Source organism: Siphateles boraxobius, unplaced genomic scaffold, assembly GCF_051911475.1.
Source record: "Siphateles boraxobius isolate OS27281-9 unplaced genomic scaffold, OSU_SipBor_1 5, whole genome shotgun sequence".
NCBI lineage: Eukaryota > Metazoa > Chordata > Actinopteri > Cypriniformes > Leuciscidae > Siphateles > Siphateles boraxobius.
This window is the reverse complement of record NW_027509141.1, coordinates 20789373-20816245: the sequence shown is the minus strand read 5'-3', so window position 1 is coordinate 20816245 and position 26873 is coordinate 20789373. Positions and strand designations below refer to the sequence as shown.

At 37.2% G+C, this 26873-nt stretch overlaps 1 protein-coding gene, 1 long non-coding RNA gene and 4 other non-coding genes across 6 annotated transcripts in view; 3 read left to right on the top strand and 3 right to left on the bottom strand.

Moving 5' to 3' along the window:
* Positions 1-10840, top strand: part of LOC143711577 (uncharacterized) — an 85686-nt gene extending 74846 nt beyond the window's left edge. Inside the window, exons 2-3 of the long non-coding RNA XR_013194875.1 lie at positions 6368-6526; positions 10702-10840. This is a non-coding gene — a long non-coding RNA (uncharacterized LOC143711577). The remainder of the gene's footprint in view (positions 1-6367; positions 6527-10701) is intronic.
* On the top strand, positions 250-322 carry trnav-aac (transfer RNA valine (anticodon AAC)). Its single transcript has one exon. It is a non-coding gene; the product is annotated as a tRNA-Val (tRNA).
* On the top strand, positions 1231-1303 carry trnav-aac (transfer RNA valine (anticodon AAC)). The gene has a single exon. It is a non-coding gene; the product is annotated as a tRNA-Val (tRNA).
* trnav-cac (transfer RNA valine (anticodon CAC)) lies at positions 1638-1710 on the bottom strand. Its single transcript has one exon. It is a non-coding gene; the product is annotated as a tRNA-Val (tRNA).
* Positions 2636-2708, bottom strand: trnav-cac (transfer RNA valine (anticodon CAC)). Its single transcript has one exon. It is a non-coding gene; the product is annotated as a tRNA-Val (tRNA).
* Positions 10501-26873, bottom strand: part of adamts9 (ADAM metallopeptidase with thrombospondin type 1 motif, 9) — a 35474-nt gene continuing 19101 nt past the window's right edge. Inside the window, exons 18-28 of the mRNA XM_077203228.1 lie at positions 26720-26849; positions 26396-26522; positions 24921-25131; positions 24643-24804; positions 24341-24502; positions 22416-22535; positions 20044-20151; positions 19780-19947; positions 18018-18293; positions 17009-17170; positions 10501-14542 (exon numbers count right to left, since the gene is read on the bottom strand). Of these exons, the coding sequence (XP_077059343.1) occupies positions 14354-14542; positions 17009-17170; positions 18018-18293; positions 19780-19947; positions 20044-20151; positions 22416-22535; positions 24341-24502; positions 24643-24804; positions 24921-25131; positions 26396-26522; positions 26720-26849 (1815 nt within the window). The 3' untranslated portion in view covers positions 10501-14353. The remainder of the gene's footprint in view (positions 14543-17008; positions 17171-18017; positions 18294-19779; positions 19948-20043; positions 20152-22415; positions 22536-24340; positions 24503-24642; positions 24805-24920; positions 25132-26395; positions 26523-26719; positions 26850-26873) is intronic.

The following is a 26873-nucleotide window of genomic DNA, read 5'->3' as shown; positions in this document are numbered from 1 at the left end:
TTGGCAGGTAAGAAGCTCCCAATCAAAACCAAGTTAGAGTCGATTTAATAACAGCAGTCTACAACTGCCTTGTAGACTTGATATTTTCAATTAGAAAAAGTTCCTTGCCTATTTTTTACAAGCATGGTAATTACAAAATCCATTTATTTAATGATTGTAAATGTCACTTCTCAATTATTAGTCCCCTCCCCCCCCCCCCCCCCCCCCCCACGAAAAAAGCTTGGAGGGTGCCCTAAGTAGGCTGTGTGAGTTTCCGTAGTGTAGTGGTTATCACGTTCGCCTAACACGCGAAAGGTCCCCGGTTCGAGACCGGGCGGAAACAAGGATTTTACATTTTTTTTATAAGCTTTGGACGAAAGAATAAGTCTTCAATCTGTGGAGAAAATGTTACTCTTTCCGTTTAGAAACGGTAGAAAAGTAGTTAAACTTAACTTCTCTTAACTTTTCTCGTTTATTCTCTATGGTAGTGCTTATCATTACAAATGCAATATACTTTGGGCCACAAGTAGGTTTCATGGCGCTGTTTTAGCATTTCCGTAACTGGGTATTTAAGTATCTGTCAATCATTCACAGTCAGTACTTGTATTTGATCTAGTTCAGATTCGTAAAATATTTTAATGTTTTTAATAATCATTAAAACATTTTTTAAAAAACTGTTAATAGTAAATTCTGTTCTGCTATTTAATTTTAGCTACATTTAGCATAGTTAATTTACAGATTGAAAATGTCAATGTGCTGATTGCCTCTTAAAAAAAGTAACATAAATGTTAAGCTAAATAAAGTTAAGCAACGTGATAACCAATACACTACAGAAACCTTGATGGTGAATTATTTTTTATATTTTTATTTTTTGCCCTTTTCAGAAACTTGTCCAACGTGTCAGGTGAGCACTCAACAATTTGACACTTTTGGCAGATACCTACAATAACTTTCTACAAAATTGTTTCAAGAAAGATGAAGGCCTAAGCGGGAGAAGTTTTTTAACTTTCTTTTTAACTTTTTTAACTTTTTTTAAAAAGTCATTTAACTTAGTACATTTGCACTCAAATTAGTACAAGTACCACTAAGATTTTAATAATTAAAAATATTTGGATTTCACATGTTCCATTTTCTATGGATGTATTATTTTGATTTTAATTTCATGAACTCACAAAATCTTTTGAGTTCTTTAACAAATCCCTGTGGGAATAATATGTAGGAACACAGCAGAAACATAGAGTGAAAATAGATGTTTCCGTAGTGTAGTGGTTATCACGTTCGCCTAACACGCGAAAGGTCCCCGGTTCGAGACCGGGCGGAAACAAGCTTTTTATTTTTAAGTTGCTCTGCTTCTGTTGTTGAATGAATTTGGATATATGCCGAATCCTTATCCAGGCCAAGACACCGTGTTATAAAAAAAAAAAAATAAGATCTGTGTGAAGAACTTTTTTCAGTCAGGTGCTCATTTGAAAAAGCAACACATTGTTTCCACCTGTGGAAACATGGATGCTACATTTTTCTTGTCACTTAAAATATATATATATTATATATTTAAACGTGATAGGCTGGCACCTCTCACCAATTTTACACTTTCAGAAAGCTGCCCTTTGTTTTACAAACTATTTTCAGTTAGTCACTTGTTTCAAAATGCCACATATTGTTTCCGCCCGGTTTCGAACCGGGGACCTTTCGCGTGTGAGGCGAACGTGATAACCACTACACTACGGAAACAGATACTGACTTCCTAGGGGTTTGTTGAACAACTCAAGGGGCTTTGTGAGTTCATGAAATAAAAATTTGTGTGGAGGATAATCTGAAAAAATTCACTTCTCAAGGTGGCAAAAGTTTATCTAGACCAGTGTTTAGCAACACGTGACTCCCTAAAGGGGTTGCCAAGCACATTCTAGTTTGAATTTGAAATAGGTATGAAACGGTTACTGGTTTCAAGAATAACAAATACAATTCCTGATGGTTAGTATCACAGTTTAATATTTTAATCATCATTAATTTAAAGTCACAAAGCCCCTTCAGTTGCCCCATAAATCCCATCATTTGTTTCCATAGTGTAGTGGTTATCACGTCTCCCTAAGGTGCGAAAAGTCGCTGATTCGAGACTGTGCAGAAACAAATATTTTAAAGTTCGCTTTTTAAAGTCTCCTTTTGACGAAAAAGACTGACGTGAAAGTAAAATAGGGTAACCAGAGGGTAACCCATGCTCAGATTTTGTCCTCTGGATTTAACCCATCCAATTTAGTGCACACACATTAGGGCAGTGAGTAGTAAACACACACACACACTGGAAACCGTGGACAGCCCAGGGAGCTATTAGGTGTAAGGTGCTTAACTCAAGTCGCAAGTGTTAGGGATGGAAGAGAGTGCTATTTATTCACTCCCCCCACCTACATTTTCCTGCCGGTATGGAGAATCGAGTTACATTGAGAATCAAGTTATACTGAGTCTTCGGGCTACAAGTCTGACTCTAACCGTTAGGCCACGACTGGATATATGGTGTGTCCTCTACCAGGCCAATTTAGTAGTTGTAGTTGACAGTGCTGGTCGTCGTTTTGGACACTGAGACAGTGTCAGATCGACTCCCTGTTTTGAATAACTATTTCCATTATTTTCAGTGAAGCACTTGTTTCAAAAAGCTACACATTGTTTCCACCCGGTTTCGAACCGGGGACCTTTCGCGTGTGAGGCGAACGTGATAACCACTACACTACGGAAACATCTATTTTCACTCTATGTTTCTGCTGTTATTGCATTTATTAAAAACACTTGATTTAGTAGTCTCTGTCATTAAATGAAATGTGTGTCTGCTAGTGTGTTGGGGGAGGGGGGTTTGAATGTTAAAATAGGGGTTTCCTGGAAAAAAAGGTTGAGAAAAACTGATCAAGACCATTAGTTTAAAAAAAAAAATCCCAATATGGGTAGAAAATAAAACTACAAGGACATTCATTGTAACCACTGTGCTGTTGCAACTACTTACAAGAAGGACTGATGCAGGATTTCCATTCCTCAGGTTTAGAGGAGGGTCATTTTTTAGAAACCTCACCCTCTGCTGATATACACTCGACTTGATTTTGTCTTAATCAAACAGCTTGCAGAGCACTAATATACAAAGCAGAGATGCGTGCAAATCTATTTTAAACAGACATTATGGGTTTGGTATAAGAACATTTTTAGTAATTTATTATAATCTAAAAATATTGTTTAAATTGTCTTAAATTTAGTACAACTACATGTTAACAATTTTATTAAATAAATAAAAAATGCACACCTTACAAATCACAATCTATTCATTTATTGAATATAAATTATTATTCAGAATAACTTTGAATACATTTTTGTTAATTTAAAACTTTTTGCCAAATTATTTTATAATATACTGTTCATTAAAAAGTTACTTCAGTTACAAGGTTCCTTATCAGCAGGTTTTCTTTGGTTCATGCAGTACGTGTCATGCACCTCATCTTCATCCTTATCCAAATACACCACTGCTCAAGCCTTATGCCTAAAACCGCATTTTTTGCTTCACTGAAATAAAGGATATCCAGAAAAGTGATCACCAAACTCTAGCAAGCACGATAATTCTTTGATCAGCCAAGCTAAAGAACAAGCAAACATTTACATTACAACTTTAGGGTCTTGTTTGTGTGCACCTGTCTTTTTTAAAAACTAATCATTTGAGAGACACTGCATTTTGGTGGTCTTATAAGTGAAGTTCAGCTTTAGCTATTATTATAAGTAATGATGAATCCTAACCTGGTCTGGAACCCTACTATAGGGTTAACTTCAAATGCAGAGAAAGTAAAGGAAGTGGGAAGAGTGGTACCTGTTTCTGGGAATCTTGTCATATGCTGTACATTTTTGACAGTGAGCAGCACCAAGCTTTGTGCGTGGCCCCTCAAGCATCCGACAGGCAAAGTGAGCTACTCTAATAGGCTCCAGCTGCCTGTGTCTGCTGTGGTGGGGGGAGAAGTGGAGGTGTTCTCTAGAGCAGTGCACTCAACTAATTACACTTCTTTTAAGTGCTGTGATTTCATGCTGCTAGATGACCCAGATTTGAGTTTTATGGAACAGTTTTTGTTTTCTGAAACTGTTTTTCCTGTAGACCTTTGGTTCTCAGTCTTTTTGACTCGAAGACCCCCCACTGTCCAACACAATATCCAAAGGCCCCCTTTACAAAATAATATTAACATAAATACCAAGTTCTGGCATGAATCTCTATATGGCACAGGCTGAAAGGTCCTTAACTCACTTGATAGTGATCACATTGTTAACATAGGACAGCTGATTGGTTGCTGTTGCATCAGCGGTCAATGAGCAGTAGCTCAACATTCAATACCGGTATTGTTGCTGTTAGCAGTCTGCAGCGCGCTTTCAGAAACCCTCCACCTTCCTCAGCTCCACCTGTATAGATCTGCAACGGGGCTATTTCATGTGTTACATGTGCAGGAGCAGCAGCACATCTTATATGCTAACAGCAGTGGCAGTGAATGTATTGGCAGTAGCCAGTCTTGGTAAAGCATCAGTGTAGCGTAGTTTGTTGTCCTTCTGTCGAGGACCACTGCTGTTAGTTCCAGGAATTTAAAAAGAGTGGAGGGGTATGATTCTTTTCTGTAGGAAGGTGTTTGTTTGGATGTTGATTTCAAATATCAACAGAGTTTCTCAGAAATCGCTTACCGCACCTTTAAAGGGATAGTTCACCCAAAATGAAAATTCTGTCAGTATTTACTCACCCTCATGTTGTTCCAACCCCGTAAGACCTTCGTTAATCTTCGGGACACGAATTAGGATATTTTTTATTAAATTTGAGCGCTGGATCACTCCTCCATAGGCTTCTAAGGGATTGAATCTCACCGGCCCAGAAAGTTATTAAAGATATCGTTAAAATAGTCCAAGTGACTACAGTGGCTCAATCTTAAGTTTATCAAGCGACGAGAATAGTCGCTTGATAAGCCCCCCTGAAAAAAAAAAATAATGACTTTATACAACCATCTCTTCTCTTCCATGTCTTTCTCTTAAACTGTTGAAATAGTGAACAGCGCAGCGCTTCTGTGTTGTACGTCACACATACAGTATAGGCTCACTATTGGCCGACACTGGTCATGTGTGTGATGCGTGTGACGTACAACACAGAAGAGCTGCGCTGTTACACTACGTGAACTGACTAGAGGCCCACAGAGAAGGAAATGAGTAGTTGAATAAAGTCGTTATTTTTGTTTTTTTTGCGCACAAAAAGTATTCTCATCGCTTGATAAATTAAAGGTTGGGCCCCTGTAGTCACTTGGACTATTTTAACGATGTCTTTAATAACTTTTCGGGGCTGGCGAGTTTCAATCCCTTAGAAGCCTATGGACGAGTGATCCAGCTCTCAGATTTAATCAAAAATATCTTAATTCGTGTTCCGAAGATGAACGAAGGTCTTACGGGGTTGGAACAACATGAGGGTGAGTAAATACTGACAGAATTTTCATTTTTGGGTGAACTTTAAGTTCCCTTTAAGAGTTCTACTGTAGATCAGACAGCTGTTTTTCATTTTATCTTTTTTTTCCTGAAATCCTTGTGGGGAATTTAAAGGGATGCCTAGTGAAAAATAAATATACAAAAATATATTTGAAATACATTTTTTTATGCTAAGTACGCTACAAATACATTTACATATTACGTACTTAATATAAATACCCTTTAATTGTACTTTTGGTATACTAAATTGATATACTTAAAGTCTGCTAAATTCATATGTATCCAGTGTCCACAGATCAGCAACATTCACCATGGATTTACTGTAGTAACACTAACTGCAACCATGGAAGTTTGGCAGGAATAGTAGGCTATAATGCCTTTAAGTAACATTACGTAGGTTTTATTTTGACATTCTGAATACAATTGCTGCCCTCAAACTAATCTGAACTAAAATAAACCTTTTTTTATAACTACTACAATATTACATTTAATTTTTTCCAAGGAGCTGTTTTGTTTTAAAAAAATCATACTTTATGATGTTAGTTTTAATTTAGAAAAATAATTAAAAAGATTAAATCAAGGAAATAACCTAAAACCTGGTAAACAGTAATTTATTATAACATAAGGCTATTTAGATAAACAATCTGGCAAGCATGTTGTTTTAGGCTAATACACCAACAGCAAATTTCTGTTTAATAAAGCGCTCAGAAATGTGTCATTTGCATATTAAAATCTCAAAAATTTAAATCTTTTACTTTTTTACTATTTGCAGGTCTGCTAAAAGGTGGGCGGTCACTGTTGTGCTGTTTTACAATTTCCCAATGTCATCTCAGGAAGAACAGTTTGAGATGCATTCTTTTGCACACTAATTTAGTTCTCACTTTCACCTCTTGCAAAATCTCCTGTACCCCACCTGTAGTGGAAGACACAATCAGTGACTCGACAAGGCTGGGTAGAGGACGGGTGAAAGAGATGGGAACATTTACTCCTGCTTCCTGCGCTCGTCGCTGACACAAGAAACCTCTCGATGCTTCAGTCCATTTCCACATGGTGATGAACACTACAGAGAGCGACACTGGTAGGTTACTGAAACTCTGTCCATCAATTCTGTATTTCTGTCTTCTGTTTACATACAGTAAGAAATCAGAGCTGCTGTCTAGTTTGTTCAAATACTTATTACTTCAAGTGAAAGTCATAAACCTACTACATTTTCTGCTCCTGTAAAGCTCTGGCGGAATCTTGATGCACAGAATATGGTGTCTGTACGATTTATTTCGGAAAAGGAAGGAAGGATGCATTAAATTGATCAGAAGTGACAGTAAAGACTTTTCTATTTCAAATAAATGCTGTCTTTCAGATCTTTCTGTTCATCAAAGAAATAAAATGTTTTATGGTTTGAGAAAAAAATAGTAACCAACACAACTGTTTTCAACATTGATAATAATAATAAATGTTTTTTCAGCACCAAATCAGCAAATTAGAATGACTTCTGAAGGATCATGTGACTCTGAAGACTGAAGTAATGATACTGAAAATTCAGCTTTGCCATCACTGGAATAAATTACATTTTAAATGATATCAAATAGAAAACAGTTATTTTGAATTGTAATAATCTTTCACAAGATTACTCTTTTTACTGTATGTTTTTGGATCAAAAACTTGAATACCAACCCCAAACTTTGAAATAGTGTGTACACACACACACGCACACTTTGGGTCTTCATGTTTTATGGGGACATTCCATAGACATGATTATTTTTATACTATAAAAACTAGTGGTCGACCGATATATCGCCATTTGGCTTTTTTTTTTAATATCGGCATCGGCCGATACGTTTTTCTGATTGGCCGATGTGTTGACTTTTATTTTGACGGCGCTGCAGACTTTTATTTTGACGGGCGGTGCTGAGAACACCAGCACCTGAGAAGAGAACGGCAGCGCCTGAATCTGATCACACAGTGCTCACTCACATTCTCCGTCTCTCTGTCAGTCATATCTAATACTTTGCTAGACAGAACCGGTGGCTACAGAACTGGTATTCAAAGAAAGTAAATGGTATGCGAAAAAGTTATGCGTTTGCTTTTATATTATTTGAAACCGAAAACATCAGGCTAAAATACTTTCTCATTTACCGTCAACATTTAGCAAATGCGCATCTACATAATTTAAACAAATCTCTGAATATCCAATAAACATTTAATTTCACAAACCTTGCAGATTTAATCGAATCCAGCTGTGATATCTGGTGAAGTGTGCATTTGTAGCCTGCATAAACGTGTTCCTGCGAGTGACAGTCCGTGGGAAGTGATTGAATGCGAACAGAAGATCAGCTTCACAGGAGACGCGATCGAAAAACTTTAAATCCTTCATTTTAAAATATGCTGTGCTATATCCAGTTGCCCACTGTCATATTCATGTCGTTTTCACTGTGTGCTGTATGTAAACTTAGCGTTACCTTGTCAAAAGTCAAAGTAAAAAAAATATGATTATCAGTGCGCATGAAATTACCAGATTACTGAGTGCCCTGTTACAGTGTTTACTTCCTTTTTATTCACATATTCATATATTTTTAAATAATTACTTTATTTGTGAAAAATACTGTAATAGGATTGCAGATTCAAGAAGTTACCATCTAAAGTATAGGGGGTAAGCATGTTTATTTTAAATATTTTTAAATATTTATTCAATTTATCTAATTTATTAAATATTGATTTATATAAATATAAAGTGTGTGTGTATGTATGTATGTATATATATATATATATATATATATATATATATATATATATATATATATATATATATATAAAGGTCCTTCTAAAAAAATTAGCATATTGTGATAAAGTTCATTATTTTCCATAATGTAATGATAAAAATTAAACTTTCATATATTTTAGATTCATTGCACACCAACTGAAATATTTCAGGTCTTTTATTGTTTTAATACTGATGATTTTGGCATACAGCTCATGAAAACCCAAAATTCCTATCTCAAAAAATTAGCTTATCATGAAAAGGGTCTCTAAACAAGCTATTAACCAAATCATCTGAATCAACTAATTAACTCTAAACACCTGCAAAAGATTCCTGAGGATTTAAAAAACTCCCAGCCTGTTTCATTACTCAAAACCGCAATCATGGGTAAGACTGCCGACCTGACTGCTGTCCAGAAGGCCATCATTGACACCCTCAAGCAAGAGGGTAAGACACAGAAAGAAATTTCTGAACAAATAGGCTGTTCCCAGAGTGCTGTATCAAGGCACCTCAGTGGGAAGTCTGTGGGAAGGGAAAAAGTGTGGCAAAAAACGCTGCACAACGAGAAGAGGTGACCGGACCCTGAGGAAGATTGTGGAGAAGGACTGATTCAGGACCTTGGGGGACCTGCGGAAGCAGTGGACTGAGTCTGGAGAGAAACATCCAGAGCCACCGTGCACAGGCGTGTGCAGGAAATGGGCTACAGGTGCCGCATTCCCCAGGTCAAGCCACTTTTGAACCAGAAACAGCGGCAGAAGCGCCTGACCTGGGCTACAGAGAAGCAGCACTGGACTGTTGCTCAGTGGTCCAAAGTACTTTTTTCGGATGAAAGCAAATTTTGCATGTCATTCGGAAATCAAGGTGCCAGAGTCTGGAGGAAGACTGGGGAGAAGGAAATGCCAAAATGCCTGAAGTCCAGTGTCAAGTACCCACAGTCAGTGATGGTCTGGGGTGCCATGTCAGCTGCTGGTGTTGGTCCACTGTGTTTTATCAAGGGCAGGGTCAATGCAGCTAGCTATCAGGAGATTTTGGAGCACTTCATGCTTCCATCTGCTGAAAAGCTTTATGGAGATGAAGATTTCATTTTTCAGCACGACCTGGCACCTGCTCACAGTGCCAAAACCACTGGGAAATGGTTTACTGACCATGGTATTACTGTGCTCAATTGGCCTACCAACTCTCCTGACCTGAACCCCATAGAGAATCTGTGGGATATTGTGAAGAGAAAGTTGAGAGACGCAAGACCCAACACTCTGGATGAGCTTAAGGCCGCTATCGAAGCATCCTGGGCCTCCATAACACCTCAGCAGTGCCACAGGCTGATTGCCTCCATGCCACGCCGCATTGAAGCAGTCATTTCTGCAAAAGGATTCCCGACCAAGTATTGAATGCTCAACTGAACATAATTATTTGAAGGTTGACTTTTTTTGTATTAAAAACACTTCTTTTATTAGTCGGATGAAATATGCTTATTTTTTGAGATAGGAATTTTGGGTTTTCATGAGCTGTATGCCAAAATCATCAGCATTAAAACAATAAAAGACCTGAAATATTTCAGTTGGTGTGCAATGAATCTAAAATATATGAAAGTTTAATTTTTATCATTACATTATGGAAAATATAATATAAATAAGCATATACTTGATCATAATATGCTAATTATTTGAGAAGGACCTGTATATATATATATATATATATATATATATATATATACATACGGTATGTGTGTGTGTGTATATATAAATATCGGCTTTATATCGCCCATCGGCCAACCTGCTCTCTAAGATATCGGCATCGGCCATCAAAAAACCCATATCGGTCGACCACTAATAAAACTATATATTATGTCCCCTTAACCCTAAACTACCCATGACAGAAAACTTTCTGCATTTTTAGATCTTCAAAAAATATCAGTTATGATTTATAAGCTGTTTTCCTCACACTGTAATATATATATTGAAGGATCAATTTTACCTCTTCCTAGCTCCCAGTCTTCCATCGGGGCACCTCCCACCTCTGCAACACCTTTGCTTTTGTGGGAGGGGCTGGTGCATCCATTTCTCTTGATTGGCTGGCCTGAGTGACTAACAAAAGTTACATTATTGTACTTGTATCCTCTCCCACAGGATGCAGAGCACTGCAAAAAGGGGAAAAATATGCAGTGAAGTCCAACTGCTGGATAAACACAAGCTTGATTAGTGTGTCATTTGAGGTGATTATGTGTGATTATGAAGCTGATTATGTCTAAATATGCGAATTGAGGGGTATGTCAAAGTAAACAAAAGAATAGACCAATCGTGTGTTAATTATTGTAATTACGTTCAAATTTATTTGAGCATATAATTTTCATGTGAAGAATTAGTATATGGACATGTACAGTATAAAATGCCAACAACATAATACATTATAGACAATGGGAGCAGAATAAATAGGTACTCATTTGTACATGCAACTTTCTATTCATTTGTTTCGCCTTTTGCCTCAAATATTATTTACAGAATAAAAGGATTAAAGTAAATGTCTCTGAATCATAATGAATGGCAGTTGCTACATCTGCTTGTTGAGCCAAAGAATATTTTTGACATATTTTCTGGCACCAGCTTCACCGAGCGAATGAAGCACGAGGGGAGCTGAAGGGAAAGGAGAGAGAGGCTTCCCTGGATCCAGGATGGGAGAGAAACGGATAATCAAAGGGCCTCGTAGAGAGGATGGATATGATGCGACAAGTCTGAAGTTGAACGAGTCCATTCCCAGCATGCATGCAGGAAATACAGGAACTAAGAGAATAGAAACTCCCCAATTGGATAATGTATTCCTGGGGATACTTTTTCATAAGAGTCTAGCAAGTCAATGTGTCACAGTTACATTTTAAGTTGATGGAATTTATTGAGAAACCCGAACAAAAACAGTCTTGAGCAATCAGTTTAACATTCAAATATATATTTGCTTCTATAAATATTTACAGTACCAAAATATATACAATTGGTTCAACTGAATACATATTATACAAAATTCAATACCAATTACATGGACAGCTGCAGCAAAATAACGAAATCAAAGAAACTTGACATAAAATAATATAAAAAGGCACATTTATCTTTAGATATTGATGCATAATAAATCATACACTTGCTCACTCTGCCTCAGAATTTTACAGTGTGTGTGTTTATGTGTGAGAATATGTAACCATGAAAAGGTGCTACGGTCTACGCAAGTTACAAATGTGATCAAAGATGAATACTTAGTTTTGTGTAGGTGCATGAAAAACGGGTCAGATGATATTAAACCTCAATAAACTTACTTGTAATCAACTGTATCACAATCTTGGTGCTAATTTCTCATCAGTTATTTGTTATTTTATATTTTCTTTTTAAATATTTGGCACGCTTTTACATACAGTAATATGTGTAAATATTTCGGGGCAATATTAATTTATCAATATTTGTTTTTATATGGCAATGCATTTATTTCGGTCATGGTTAAGCTGCCATACTGTAGTTCATAGTTTATGAACTTTGTAAAATGAATGAACCACTGATTTAATGAGTGCAAATGACCAACTTTTACACTCAAAATGATAGAAAATAAGGGTCATTACTTGAAAATTCCCTTCATCCAAAAACCAGCCATGATCTTAAAATACTCAAGCTTGAACTAACTTTCCAGAGTGGATTGTTAAACCAAATTTCATCAAATTGACCATAGAAAAATAAAATACAAATTATTAATGTGTATTTTTGTCAAAAATAAACAACAAAACATACTCAAGAGAAATTTTCCAATGCCAATTTCAATGCAATCAAAACAGATAAGTTCACTGGTCAGACTTTTTTTGCTTTTTGGACCATGCAAAATTGCCTTGTTTTTCTTTTAAATTGTTGCCAAAAATGATCAGTCCAGGGCTGGCAAAATACTTGGCCACGTGCCTCACTATTCCAACCTGAGAATTTCCAGGTTTCAAACTGCACTGAGATATCCAGGCCGCAGAGGCCCCCGTGCTCCGTAAGGGCCTTCCCTCTTGCCACTCATTTTTCCCATAAGAATACATCTCTTTCTGAGAAGTGTGTCCATTCGGATTAGATGAGCTGGGAAGGCCGGTAAAGACCCTCCCACACATCAAAGGACAACCTTGACCCCCCATCCCCCACCCCATGCCCTTGCCATTGTTATTTTGATGTATGCTCACTCGGTTGACTGTGACTATATCACCACCATCAGGGCTGGTTAATATCCTGTGGTGTCCAAAAGGAAATAGCCAGCGGTAGGAGACTTCCTCTACAGGTACTGAGGTGAGTGAGCACCAAAAAAGACCCCACATCCAACGATCATTAAAACAGGTAATACAGACATCCCATTCAGATGAGAAATTAAATAAAAGCAGCAGGATAACAAAACAAACCATACAGAATATAGGTCTGACACCACGAAACAGATATTAAGCTCAGTGATTTTGTACCTTATTTCATTCATTAAATATTACAAATATATGCTCAATTGGCAGTTAAAATGTCAAATATTTTCAAGATAATACAAGACATTCAGTTTTTTTCTCTTTTCTAGTTAAATAATTCATAAATCCACTAGTAGTAATATTCATCAATTACAAAATTTTGCCTACTTTTCAAAACATCACCAATAAAAAAAACATTTGTAAAATAAAACCTTGCAATTGTTTAATTTGACCATCATCAATAACAGGTTGAAACAAATAAGGACAAACATATGGCAGCAAAATAAATACGAATACATACAATAATATACAGAAATGTTCATGCACACCTCAATACTGCCATTTGATTGAAACCACTTAATTTCAGTCTGCTGACATTAACAGACCATGTCATGAAAGGGAATTGCACCACAGACACTATAGCACCATGGCGTATTTGGGAAAAATACAAATTGGTATTGATACAGTGCTGTGAAAAAGTAAGTGCACCCCATGAAAATTTTAGTTTTTAGGACATACGGGTTATTGGACTGGCATTTCATCAACATTAATAGATAAAAGGCATGATAATAAAGCACACTTGGAATGAACATTTTTATAATGATTTGTATCATTTCTTGTGAGGGGAAAAACTTTTTCACAACACTATGTTTCTTCAAATATATACTTATATCCATGCGAGATTATGGATGTTATCATTTGTTATTCATATCCACAAATATAAAGTGGACGGAAGATGGATATGGGGCACTTCATTGAGAATGAGGTAGACACAAGTAACTGGCCAACAACCAGAATCAAAAAAACTGGCCTTCCCTGGGTCTGAGGGAATACAATGAGGAATTTTACATACTAGACTTGAACATGTTTTTTGTTGCTTTATACACAAAATTGAAATAATATTGATTTAAAAAATAACACAGAAAAATATTACAATATCAGAACAAAACAACATACATAAAATGAACAAAGCTACATTTGATTTCAAATTACGTAACAAATTTTTTTTGTATTTACTTGTACTTCTGTAAATTATCTTAAATATACAAAAATATAGCAACTATAGACATATTTTCACATAAAGTCTCCCTTATACTGAAAAAGCACCATAATAAATTTAAAAAAGGTTAATGGATAGCTGAGTTCATGTGAGGTATGGTTGGAAAAAGTCAGTTTTCATGAGAAATTAACTATGAAGAGCAACAGAAAAAGTGATTTCAAGGGTTTCAATATAATAAAGTAAACTGCCTATGGCCAGATGTTTCATATCTGCAGTGGAGCAATACAAGTGTTACTTCCCATGTTTTCAAAATACTTCAATATATATACAACTGTATAGTGTTTTGAACACAAGCCAAAAAAAGGCCTCACAATGATTTGTATTTATCAATAGTAAAGCTGCATTGGAAAATTAAAGGGGGGGGGGGGGGGGGCAGCTTTCAAACATAAACTCATCGACCAAAGAGATGCTCATTTTTTCAATCAGGAAAGAAAACTTGAAAACACATTTTAACTGCATGTTTGGTAGGTATATAAGTGCAACCAAAACTCACTATAAGCAGCAAATGTGAAAACCAGATATTTGCTTACTCAAAGATCAAACCAATTGAGTTTCAGTTTGTTTTCTTCATATCTTGAGTGTAAAGAAACCTCAGCATGTTGCGAGCATGAGGACTTATGAAGGGAAAAAGTTAAAATAGTTATGAGCGTACCGAGCTCCATTGGTCTGTGCTCCAGTGAGGGTTAATAGAGCAGGACTGAGTATTGCACTGTTCTCGGTCGGGTGGTTTGTCAAGAATTTCACAGCTCAGATCGTTAAAGCGCTCCCCGTTGGGCCGCTGACAAGCGACCAACCGGGTCTTTATCCCTCCTCCGCAGGATTTTGAACACTAGGGAGGTAGAAACAGAGTATGGGTGAGAGTAAAAAAAAGTGAAAGTCTTGTTTCATTAATATACATCATCTTTGTTAAAACAGTAGGGATGGTTAAAAGACTTTGTTCAGATAGACAAAAATCTGATATTTTGGCCCATTCTATTCAAATACCTTTTGTTTTTTGTAGTCTGAATAGAAGAGAAACCCAATTAACCCTACTGTAAGGAATTGATTTTACAAATCAGATTCAAAACACATTTGTTTGAAGTTGTAAATGTGATTAAAAATGTAAATGCATGATAAAAATGGAGATTGTATGTAATGTGATCAAAGCCTTAGTCTTATATACCGTAAATATATAAAACATTTATTTCTGTGGTCCAGGGTCACACACACACACACACACACACACACACACACACACACACACACACACACACACACACACACACACACACACACACACACACACACACACACACACACACACACACACACACACACACACACACACACACATATATACATGTCCTTCTCAAAAAAATAGCATATTGTGATAAAGTTCATTATTTTCCATAATGTAATGATAAAAATTAAACTTTCATATATTTTAGATTCATTGCACACCAACTGAAATATTTCGGGTCTTTTATTGTTTTAATACTGATGATTTTGGCATACAGCTCATGAAAACCCAAAATTCCTATCTCAAAAAATTAGCTTATCATGAAAAGGGTCTCTAAACGAGCTATTAACCAAATCATCTGAATCAACTAATTAACTCTAAACACCTGCAAAAGATTCCTGAGGCTTTTAAAAACTCCCAGCCTGTTTCATTACTCAAAACCGCAATCATGGGTAAGACTGCCGACCTGACTGCTGTCCAGAAGGCCATCATTGACACCCTCAAGCAAGAGGGTAAGACACAGAAAGAAATTTCTGAACAAATAGGCTGTTCCCAGAGTGCTGTATCAAGGCACCTCAGTGGGAAGGAAAAAGTGTGGCAAAAAACGCTGCACAACGAGAAGAGGTGACCGGACCCTGAGGAAGATTGTGGAGAAGGACCGATTCCAGACCTTGGGGGACCTGCGGAAGCAGTGGACTGAGTCTGGAGTAGAAACATCCAGAGCCACCGTGCACAGACGTGTGCAGGAAATGGGCTACAGGTGCCGCATTCCCCAGGTCAAGCCACTTTTGAACCAGAAACAGCGGCAGAAGCGCCTGACCTGGGCTACAGAGAAGCAGCACTGGACTGTTGCTCAGTGGTCCAAAGTACTTTTTTCGGATGAAAGCAAATTTTGCATGTCATTCGGAAATCAAGGTGTCAGAGTCTGGAGGAAGACTGGGGAGCAGGAAATGCCAAAATGCCTGAAGTCCAGTGTCAAGTACCCACAGTCAGTGATGGTCTGGGGTGCCATGTCAGCTGCTGGTGTTGGTCCACTGTGTTTTATCAAGGGCAGGGTCAATGCAGCTAGCTATCAGGAGATTTTGGAGCACTTCATGCTTCCATCTGCTGAAAAGCTTTATGGAGATGAAGATTTCATTTTTCAGCACGACCTGGCACCTGCTCACAGTGCCAAAACCACTGGGAAATGGTTTACTGACCATGGTATTACTGTGCTCAATTGGCCTACCAACTCTCCTGACCTGAACCCCATAGAGAATCTGTGGGATATTGTGAAGAGAAAGTTGAGAGACGCAAGACCCAACACTCTGGATGAGCTTAAGGCCGCTATCGAAGCATCCTGGGCCTCCATAACACCTCAGCAGTGCCACAGGCTGATTGCCTCCATGCCACGCCGCATTGAAGCAGTCATTTCTGCAAAAGGATTCCCGACCAAGTATTGAGTGCATAACTGAACATAATTATTTGAAGGTTGACTTTTCTTTGTATTAAAAACCCTTCTTTTATTGGTCGGATGAAATATGCTAATTTTTTGAGATAGGAATTTTGGGTTTTCATGAGCTGTATGCCAAAATCATCAGTATTAAAACAATAAAAGACCTGAAATATTTCAGTTGGTGTGCAATGAATCTAAAATATATGAAAGTTTATTTTTTATCATTACATTATGGAAAATAATGAACTTTATCACAATATGCTAATTTTTTGAGAAAGACCTGTATATATATAAACTAAAATTTTATTTATTCCTGATGGCAAAGCTGAATTTTCAGCAGCATCCTTACTTCCATCTTCAGTGTCACATGATCATTAATAAATCATAATAATATGGTGATTTGGTGCTCATAAATGTATACATTATATATCTGAAAACAACTGTGTGACTTAATATTTTTGTGGAAACCATGATACATTTTTCTTCACAATTCTTTGATGAATCGAAAGTTAAGAACAGTTCTTCAGTAACAGTGGTCTTTACTGTCACTTCACTTGTAATGTGTCCTTTCTAAATAAAATAAAAAAAGAGCCCAAACGTTTAAACAATAGTGAATAGATTTGATTAAGTTCAATTCTTACCTCACCCCAGCTGCCATAGAACCACTGAGGGCAGGGTCCGGACTCACAGGAGCGTTGCTCTATGGGTTGTGTGCTTTCATCACAGCTGTTGGCAGGGTAGCCGTTCTCATCCTGACAAACCACCACACGCCTCTGGAATCCTCCGGCACAGGTACTTGAACACTGAGAGGTGTGAAAGAGAAACAGAAGCTACTTAATGAGAGAAAGGCCACACACACGCCTTCCACACAATCAAAAACACAAGCAAGCACATTCTCACTGATCAAGTGTCATATGGGCTGGACCCATATGACATTTTGTTTCAGAAATGGCTCAGCATATAAAATACACTTGATGGTCTGGCAAAATAAATGACGTTGCAGCTAAGTTCTGAACTTGCAGTCTGAATTAAATGTAATAAGAGAGTAAGACTGAAGCATAGACTGAGAAAAAATTACTCTTTTGTGCTTTCTTTTTATGAATCTGTCATAAAGACTCAGGAATCTGTGTCACATCTTGAGTAATCACTTTGAATGTCTAACAACTTACTGTTAGTGAGATATCTGGTAATGGATCGCAAGATTTAAAGTGTCATAAATCATGAATGAAATCCTTAAAAAAACTAGTCAGAACAAAAATCATTCAATTCCTCATGACTACTATCTCTCGGAAGGATATAAATTATATATAGCTATAAAGGAAAGCCTGTTCAAAAGATCTACAATTACCTACTTTAAGACACAGAGGAAGAGCTTCCCAAATAATGCACAATATTTAGCTTTTCTTTGAATTCTACAGACTATTTAAAGCACTCATATCATGAAGGAAACAGCATCATTTATCAGACAGAGGAAATGATGCTGCCTGGTTGACTTGAAGGGTTCATGTACAACACCTTAGATGTCATTCAGTTCCTGGGTTAGGAAAAGGTCTCTAACAGGAATAGTCTCCGGACTATATCAAATATCAGAGACATACAGAGCAGGGAATGCAGGATTGTAATGATTCTAAGAAGTTTAGAGGTACTTACCGCCCCCCATGGTCCAGTCCTCCATTGATGCGACTGGGGTCTGCCAGCTCTGTTACGGTCATTTAGTCCGGTCAGAACGTTTCTTTTCCGAGAATCGGGGTTAGGTGAAAAGCCCCCGTGGTCGCTGGAGCGAGACGGACACTGGGGCATGGCACACTCCTGCTCTGTTGCTGGTTGATCATCTGGGTCACACTCACTCAATTCCACAACTTGATCACTGATGTTCACACACACTACTTGGCGTGTAGTTGTACCCTGACCACAGGATACGGAGCACTGTAAATACAGACACTGTAAATAAATCTGTGCACTGTCATTATTTTTTTATATACATGTGCTCTCATAATCTTTAAATCAAAATAACGAACCACTTGTCACTCACATGAGATCGACTTTGTGAGTAAGTACTTTGAAAGTGCACATACTGTAAAATAAAGTGCAACCAGAATAATAGTCCCTTTAGTTTGGTTTGTTATACTTTTTCAGATACTACATTGATTATGTAATGTTGATTTACTGGTTTGTCTCAATTTTATATCAATGGAAAGCAGGAGACCATTGATTAAAGCAATCCAGCTACTCCATAGTAATTCTTGTCTTCCTGTATAAATGTGAACAGAATGCACACCAAACCCCATCTGCACACAAGATCCACACAAAATGAACTCTCATCAGTTTCCAATTACAACTGAGCTCTAAACACCAGAATGAGAGCAGAATGATCAAGGTCATTTGTCTTTAATGTTAGGCTGCAGAACAGCTGTGAATGAAAATACAAATACTTGCAGTGTTGAAAGAATGCTGGCTATAACACAGTGGCATGTTAATATTGTACATATACTGTATATACTAAATAAATACAGTGGGGTCCAAATTTCTGAGAAAACAGAATGTAATTTAAACTTGAACATAAACTGAGTATTTTCTTTTTTGGGGGGGGGGGGGGGGGGTGTTTAAGTATACTTAAGATTCCTCACTATTTTAGGTCACAGTTCAAGTACGTTTGTGAACTCTTTGTAAAAAATGTTTTCCTGTTTCCACTGAAACACAAGAACATTCTTAAATTATGCTGGATAACCTGATTAATTTTTCCTACTCAAATAGTTATGATGAATAAATAAAATTAAGTCAAATGTTCAGCTAAAAATAAAATAAATAAGTTAAAAAAGTTTGGTTAAAATATAAATTTTGAGTAATAAAATAACTAAAAAGATTAAATAAAAAGTAATAAAATATTTGAAACAAACCATTATTTTTGAAATTCAGTTTGGTGATGCTAGTGGTGCAGAACTGATAAACTTAAAGGAATAGTACACCCAAAAATGAAAACTACGTCATACATCGGGTCAGAGGTCACCTTCCGCTGGAACTTGACTCTCTCGTGAACGTAAGTACGGCCATTGCCGGAAGCCAGTGATAATATATACAGTTTTAAATATGGATATTTTTCTTACAAAAACCATTGCATTGCTTTAGAAGGCCTTTATTATTCCCTGGAGTCGTATAGATTACTTTTATGATGGATGGATGCGCTTTTTTGGGCTTCGAAATCTAAGATACCATTCACTCCCATTATAAAGCTTAGAAGAGCCAGGATATTTTTTTATAAAACGTTGACTGTGTTCGGCTGAAAGAAGAAAGTCATATACACCTAGGATGGCTTGAGGATGAGTAAACTATAGGATAATTTTCATTTTTGGGTGAACTATTCCTTTAAGCTTGAATAGATTACAACGATAAAAAACAGGTATATTTTATTTACCGCAGTCCATTCCAGAACCTTCCACTGCCCACAAGCCACTATGGAGCACAGCTCGCTAGCAGGAGGTTTTGTAAGATGAGCGCAGGCTGAGTCCTCTGCTACTCCACCCTGCTGGTCACGGCAACTTACGTAACGCATCCGGGTGCCCTTTCCACAGGTGGCGCTGCACTATTATAAAGAACAACCATTTTACAATAACATACTACAGAGACTTGCGTAAAAACTATTTAGTAATTCATATACATCACATTTTCAGGGATGTACCTGTGTCCATGATCCAAAGCGCCACTGCGTTTTATGACCAGGATGTGACATCACTTTGGTCTCTGGGGCGACGGGGTGAGTCACAGGGCACTGTGAGAGTTCACAGTCCTATGGAAGGGAGGAAGTGGAGAAGGACAACCAATTATCAGTAATGAAGATCCGTGACTCTAGGGGTGAGGCCAATGTGCTTGATTTATGCTTGACTGGCTGGAATCACTTGTTTTGGGTCACTGCGCCTTACGGTAAGTAGAGGATTTGAAACCAGGGGGCCTCCCGCTTTCTTATTCTGCCTGTTGTATCCCTCCTTTCGGTTCCTGACTCTCAAACTCCCGCCTACCTACACTTATTGCCCCTCTGATTCTGCCTTCGCCAATCATTTTACATGTCTTTCTAGAATACTTGATTCTGATTGGTTAATCATTGCACTTTGTGATCAAATAGTTTTGTATAAAGACTATATAGTATAGTTGACCGTTTTCCTACATAGCAAACGATTTATTGCATAGCTATGCTTGTTCTTTCTCCTTATGTTTTATATAACTGAATTTGAGCTCAAATCAAAATTTCATGTGCATTTATTTACTTCTTTGGTAAGTATCTGTGTAATATGTGGGATAATGTACAGTCATCCTGGTATTGCAAAATAAACTCCTTCAGGGTGATACATGATCCTTCCACTTTGCGTCCGGGTCATGATTATCCTGTCTGGGCTTATTTTGCGATAATCCGTCTGACTGTACAATATCCCTTATTTATTAAATTCTTTACTCTCTCTGTCTCTTATAGTATATATACTATATATACTATATATATATATATATATATATATATATATAGTACATAGTATATATACTATATATATATAGTATATATACTATATATATATAAATATACATATACATATATATATATATATATATATATATATATATATATATATATATATATATATATATATGTTCCTAGATTTTTATCAACCTGGATGGCTTGATGGTGGGAAAAAAGTTTTTTTTCTTTCATCTTCTAATAGCCTTGTGAAAATGAAGCTCTATAAAACCAATGCCTCAGGAAAGTTCATAAAATAGTCTGTGAAACAGCGTTCAGCCACTCAGGCTCTCGAGCACAATTACACTGGAAGAGGGGGAGGGGTATTTTTCAGGTATTTGCAGATTGTGAAGGTTGATAAAATCAAGATCCAGATGACTGAAGTTTAACTGAAATGTGCATTAAATATAAATCTGCACTGGAACTATATAGACATAGACGTTATAACCACGGCAGCTTATTATGAAAAAACTAAACATGCAAATGCAAAACTTATAGGCTCAGAAGCACATACATTTCTTTTTAAATTACTTTTCCATCTTTCCAATCATTTATGATTACCGATCAAAGATAAAATAAAATCTAATTCAGATTCATTATGAATCATTCAGATAGATTTGGGAACCTATTCATCAAAATGAACTGATTCAAAACACTCAGAAAAAGGACATCACTAAAATTATTATTTTGAAAATAAAATAAGTATGCTCTTAAAATATGACTTTTAAGACTGTATCAATTACCATGACTAACAAACAAATTTAAAATTCCCTGATATTTCCAGATATTCCAAGACCGTGCGAACCCAGTTAAGTTTGATGTCCTATCACTGACCTGTGTGTGTGTGTGTGTGTGTGTGTGTGTGTGTGTGTGTGTGTGTGTGTGTGTGTGTGTGTGTGTGTGTGTGTGTGTGTGTGTGTGTGTGTGTGTGTGTGTGTGTGTGTGTGTGTGTGTGTGTGTGTGTGTGTGTGTAAACCTATGCTTTTCCTTCAGACAAGGCCTTATTGAGTGCAGGTGATAAATATGCTGGGTGGGAAACTTCCTTCCGGCCTTTCAGCCTGTACATGCACCCACTTTCTTAACTCTTTTCCAGTTTCTCATTCCAGGATGGCATAAAACTACTTAGATATTTATCATAATACTTGTATACCCAAGCAACACCTCTTTTTAAAATACTGTGTATTATTTCATTCAATACCTAAAAAAATGACTTAAATGTATAACCATGCAAATGAATCATTTAATATATCAGTGTAACAAATCATATCCATTTCAAGGCAAAACAGTGTTTGCAATGGAGTCTTGACTGTGGTATGGCTTCAGTTCAAAAAAGCAGCGTTTATCCTGCACACTGGCTTCTTGTTCTTTTGTTTCACCAAGAATACCGCAATTTGAAACAGGAAGAGATGTTACAATAGACTGACTGACCCCTTTATAGTTTCCAAAAGTCATATAAAAATCTAACACAGTTCTTAATTTGCAATCAGAGGTGAGATAGAGAGAAATGAATGAGAGTCAAAGTGAATGTTAGAGATCAATACTCCTACCTGAGTGTCTGTTGGACGTGTTGCTGCATTACATTCGGTGTCATCCATGACCGAGCCGTATGAGCCAACCACACACTTTACAGCTCTCATCTGATAACCCGGGCCGCATGTGGTAGTACACTACATGCACAAAAAAAGAGGGAAGTCAGTTAGTGACAGTATCTAATTTAATGTTACATAATAATGCCTATGCTTTATTTGGTAGAATAAGTTCATATTTAAGACTGTCCACTATGGCTCGGAGTCCAGCACTGATGTGATAAGCACCCGCATGGGCAACATGGGACGCGGGCCAGTAATTTGTCCACCTTTCTCCTTTTCTTTATCTCTTTTCCTCATCGCTGACTTGACTGCAACAAGGTCAAGCTTGTGTGGTAGAATGTGCAGCCAGAACGCATATGCTTCAGTAAAGCACCTCAAACATGCATTTATCATGGTTGCTTAATCTATGCAAGAGTGATGCCTAATCTCTATCATACTTTAGGACTTAAAGATAGTTTGCCCACAGAAACGCTGCAAATTCTGTGATTCCCCTGAAGAAACTATGTGCTTTTCTAAAGATAAGCATAAACTAGTCAATTGGGTAGAAAACACGCTATCCATGACTGGATGATATTCAAAAGGCTGCATGTTTAGGAGAATGAAAGGTTTTAGGCACATTAAAAATTGTTTTAAGCCAGTTATTTATATCTGTATGTCAGGAGGAAATATCAGTTTACATTTCCAAACATTTCTTTTGCTATTAATTTTAATAATCCAGTGGGATTTTTGTATGCACAAGGGAAAAGAGCCGGTATGATCGGATCTCACCATCATTGAGTCTGTCTGGGAATACATGAAAACACAGAAAAAAATGGAGACAGACTTAATCCAGAAAAACAGTGGCAATATCTTCAAGACGCTTGAAGAAACCTACATGCAAAGCTACAGTACTGGGGAAAGTTTTAGGCACTGTAAAGTGAGGATGCTTTCAAAAATAATGTCATAAATTGTTTTTGTTTTTTAATCAATTAACTTCTATTTAACTAAATCAAATCAATATTTGGTGTGACCACCCTTTGCGTTTAAAACAGCTTTTGTCCAGGTACACTTGCACATAGTTTTTCAGGTAGCTTTGCAGGTCAGTTTCTTCAAGCGTCTTGGAGACGTTGCCACAGTTCTTCTGGATTTAGTCAATCTCAGTTTGTTTCTGTTTCTTCATGTAATCACAGACAGACTCGATGATGGTTTGATCAGATCTCCATTTGGAGCATGCTGACTGTTGTCAGACTCCTTGTGCATGCAAAAATCTTAAAATTTTAAATATATGTAAAACTTGGACTATGTTACTATTACAAAACTAAAGCTTAAAAAATATCTTACCAGCCCCAAACGTTTGAACATATATATATATATAGTCTATACACCTACAGCAATTAACCTTCTGTATATTATAATGACAACATGTTTGGTCTATTACTGCTTAAATAGAAGGCTATATCCTATCTTTCAATCAAAAAACATAAGACCACTGCGGACAACATTTAAGACTTGTTAGGGTCTTACATTTTGAAAAGTAAATTACAGATATTTTAATTCCTTTCGATGCTCCATGGACACCTTATAATAGCATAGTTATCTTTGTTTTGGATGTGCTCACCATCAGCGCAAAAATACCAAATATTGTTCTTTGTTTAGTCCCTAACCTCATCCCATTTTTTGTGGTCGATTTCCGCCCACACCGCAGCTGTGATAATCTGTTTACAATATCCAGCAGCAACGACTGCACTCCTGGAAATTACATTGCACTCATCAAAATGTGCTTGAATTAACATTTCACTGGCATAAGCATCAAATATACTCAATGTAATGCCTGTCATACCTAAACATGACATGCACCAAAACAATGTTTTATTCGCAGCAATAAAATAATTGGTTGTTCTCACCTGTCCCCATGGTCCAACCTGCCAGGAGGCACATTCTTGCTGTTGGCAGGCCTGTACCGACTCTGGTTTGGATGAGTCACAGAAACGGTCATCCAAACGCTCCTCTCCAAACTGACACCAGGTCTGGCGGTGCTTATAGCCCTTGCCACATGTCACCAGACACTACCAAATTAATCCAAAAGGAGCATATTAGCAGTGGTATAAGTCATGATTGACGGCTAGATTTTTACTTACATAGTCAAAGTCTTACATAGTCTGCATAAATCCAGATTACATTTGATGCTGCCCATGTTGGTGTTTACCTCTGACCAGTCTCCAGTTTTCCATTGAGGACACTGGAACTCATTACATTGTTGGACTGTGAGCTTTTCTTGTTGGTTGCACTTGCTTTCATCATCAGCCTCTGCTGACTTTCCACACATTGCACGCCTACGACGTGTTCCTCCTCCACAACTCCTGGAGCACTAAATAACCAAGAATAAATCCTCATATTAAGTTATACATCACATAAATACAGTCCATACTGTACATCAATACAATTTAGCAAAGGCTGATTTGAGACCAGAGGCATTTCTCGCACCTCAGACCAGGAGGAGTACTCCCATCCACCAGGGTTGCAGTCTCCATGGCACACTTCCTTGTCATCGGGCTTGCGCTGACTGCTGCAAAACCGATCGTCGACCTTCTGGGTCTTTCCATCCAACCTGCTCTGTTTGGTGCAGTAAATCTCCAAAGTTCGGAATCCCAGACCACATGTGACTGTGCACTCACTTTTCCGAGCAACGTGCCACCTGTAAATTAACAAAATGCCACCAGGATAAACATAATTTAGTTCAATTCCTGGTTTCATTACAAAAAATACACTACTGTTCAAAGGTTTGGAGTGGGTTTTTGAAAGAAGTCAGTTATTTATTTGAACAAAAATACAGTAAAAACAATAATATTGTGAAATATTATTAAAATATAAAATAAATATTTTGTATTTTAGTCTATTTTGAATTTACAGCAGCCATTACTCCAATCTTCAGAGTCACATGGTCCTTCAGAAATTCCTGATTTGCCCACAGAAGTGCCTTGAAATGCCCAGCATTATTCAATATGTTGACGTAATTTCCACTGAAACACGAAGACACTGTGGGACATGTCGAACAGCTCCTACCCTTTTTTAAAAAAGTCAATAATGTTTAGTTAATATGACAGCTTGGCCAGCGCTGTACAGCTTGGTAAAGCTGCAGTTTCCTCCTAATCTTTAACTGTTTCTCCTCCTAATATCCTCCATATCGCTTTAAAATATAGCATTCTGTGAAGAATTCAAATGGGTCCGATACATTTTGTGGACTCGCGCCAATGTTCCTCTTTGTGCTATCATGTCTTTGGACCGGAGCAGACTGCAGCAGCGGTTCATGTGACACTATCGTGAAACCAGACTTTATTTGACCAAATGGAAAGCATTTTTAAACTGTCTGAATCAATACCTATCCCCTATATAGTGCACTATATGCCATTCACCATGTAGAAAATAGTAAATGTGTGAACAAGTGACTGATTTCAGCCGCAGCTTCAGCATCTATTTATAATCTATGTAGGAATGCGGAATACTTTAGAGTCTAGAGAGCATTTGATTGGACAGAAAAGGTGCAGAGTGAGGTCATCAAAGTTGCTGATCCATTTGGCGGAAGTGAGAGACTGTTAATTGTAAGTTTTGAATGCTTATATCTTCTAAATGCGAATTTTGTAATTGTTTTGGAGCACACTAGCTTATAGACAACAGTAAGGCTAACATAATCACACTAAAAGCCAAACAAATTAAAAATAGCTGTGCTTTCAGGATTTATTGATGAATATTAAGTTCAAAAGAACAGCGTTAATTTAAAATAAAAAATCTTTTGTAATATATAAATGTCTTTTCTGTCTATTTTGATCAATTTAATGCATCCTTGCTGGGTAAAAAAAAATTTAAACAAACCTTACTGACCCCAAACTTTTGAACGGTAGTATTTGTTTTTGTTAAATAAAACACTAAATGTTTTTGGAACTAGTGAATTGGACATGTACCTGAGTTCACAGTCTGTGTTGCATGGCTCAGTGATCACAGCTGGTTTAGGAGAGCCATGGCATCGCTGATCAGACACCACCACTCGATCCGACTCACGATTGCACAAGATCTTCCTCTTGCGCTCGCCTAATGCACATAACATACAGCACAAGAAATACACAAGTTCCAACATATGTTTGTAATCTACAAAGAAGAAAGAAAGTTCCCCATTCCATTTTCCAAATTTCCAAGAAATACTGAACTGGATGACCCGACAGCATCATATGCCAAATTCAAAACTGACATTTCTGGCAAAAAATATTTGTTGCTTCTCTCACACCCACCTTGGCACAAAAGACTGCAATCCTGCCACGGGCTGTATGCATCCCAGAAAAAATTCTGAGGTTTGTCCTCTATGGGAATGTTGTAGGAATACCTGACATCAGGGTTGTAGAGATTTCCTACGGATAGCACCTAGTTGGTAAAAAGATCACAATT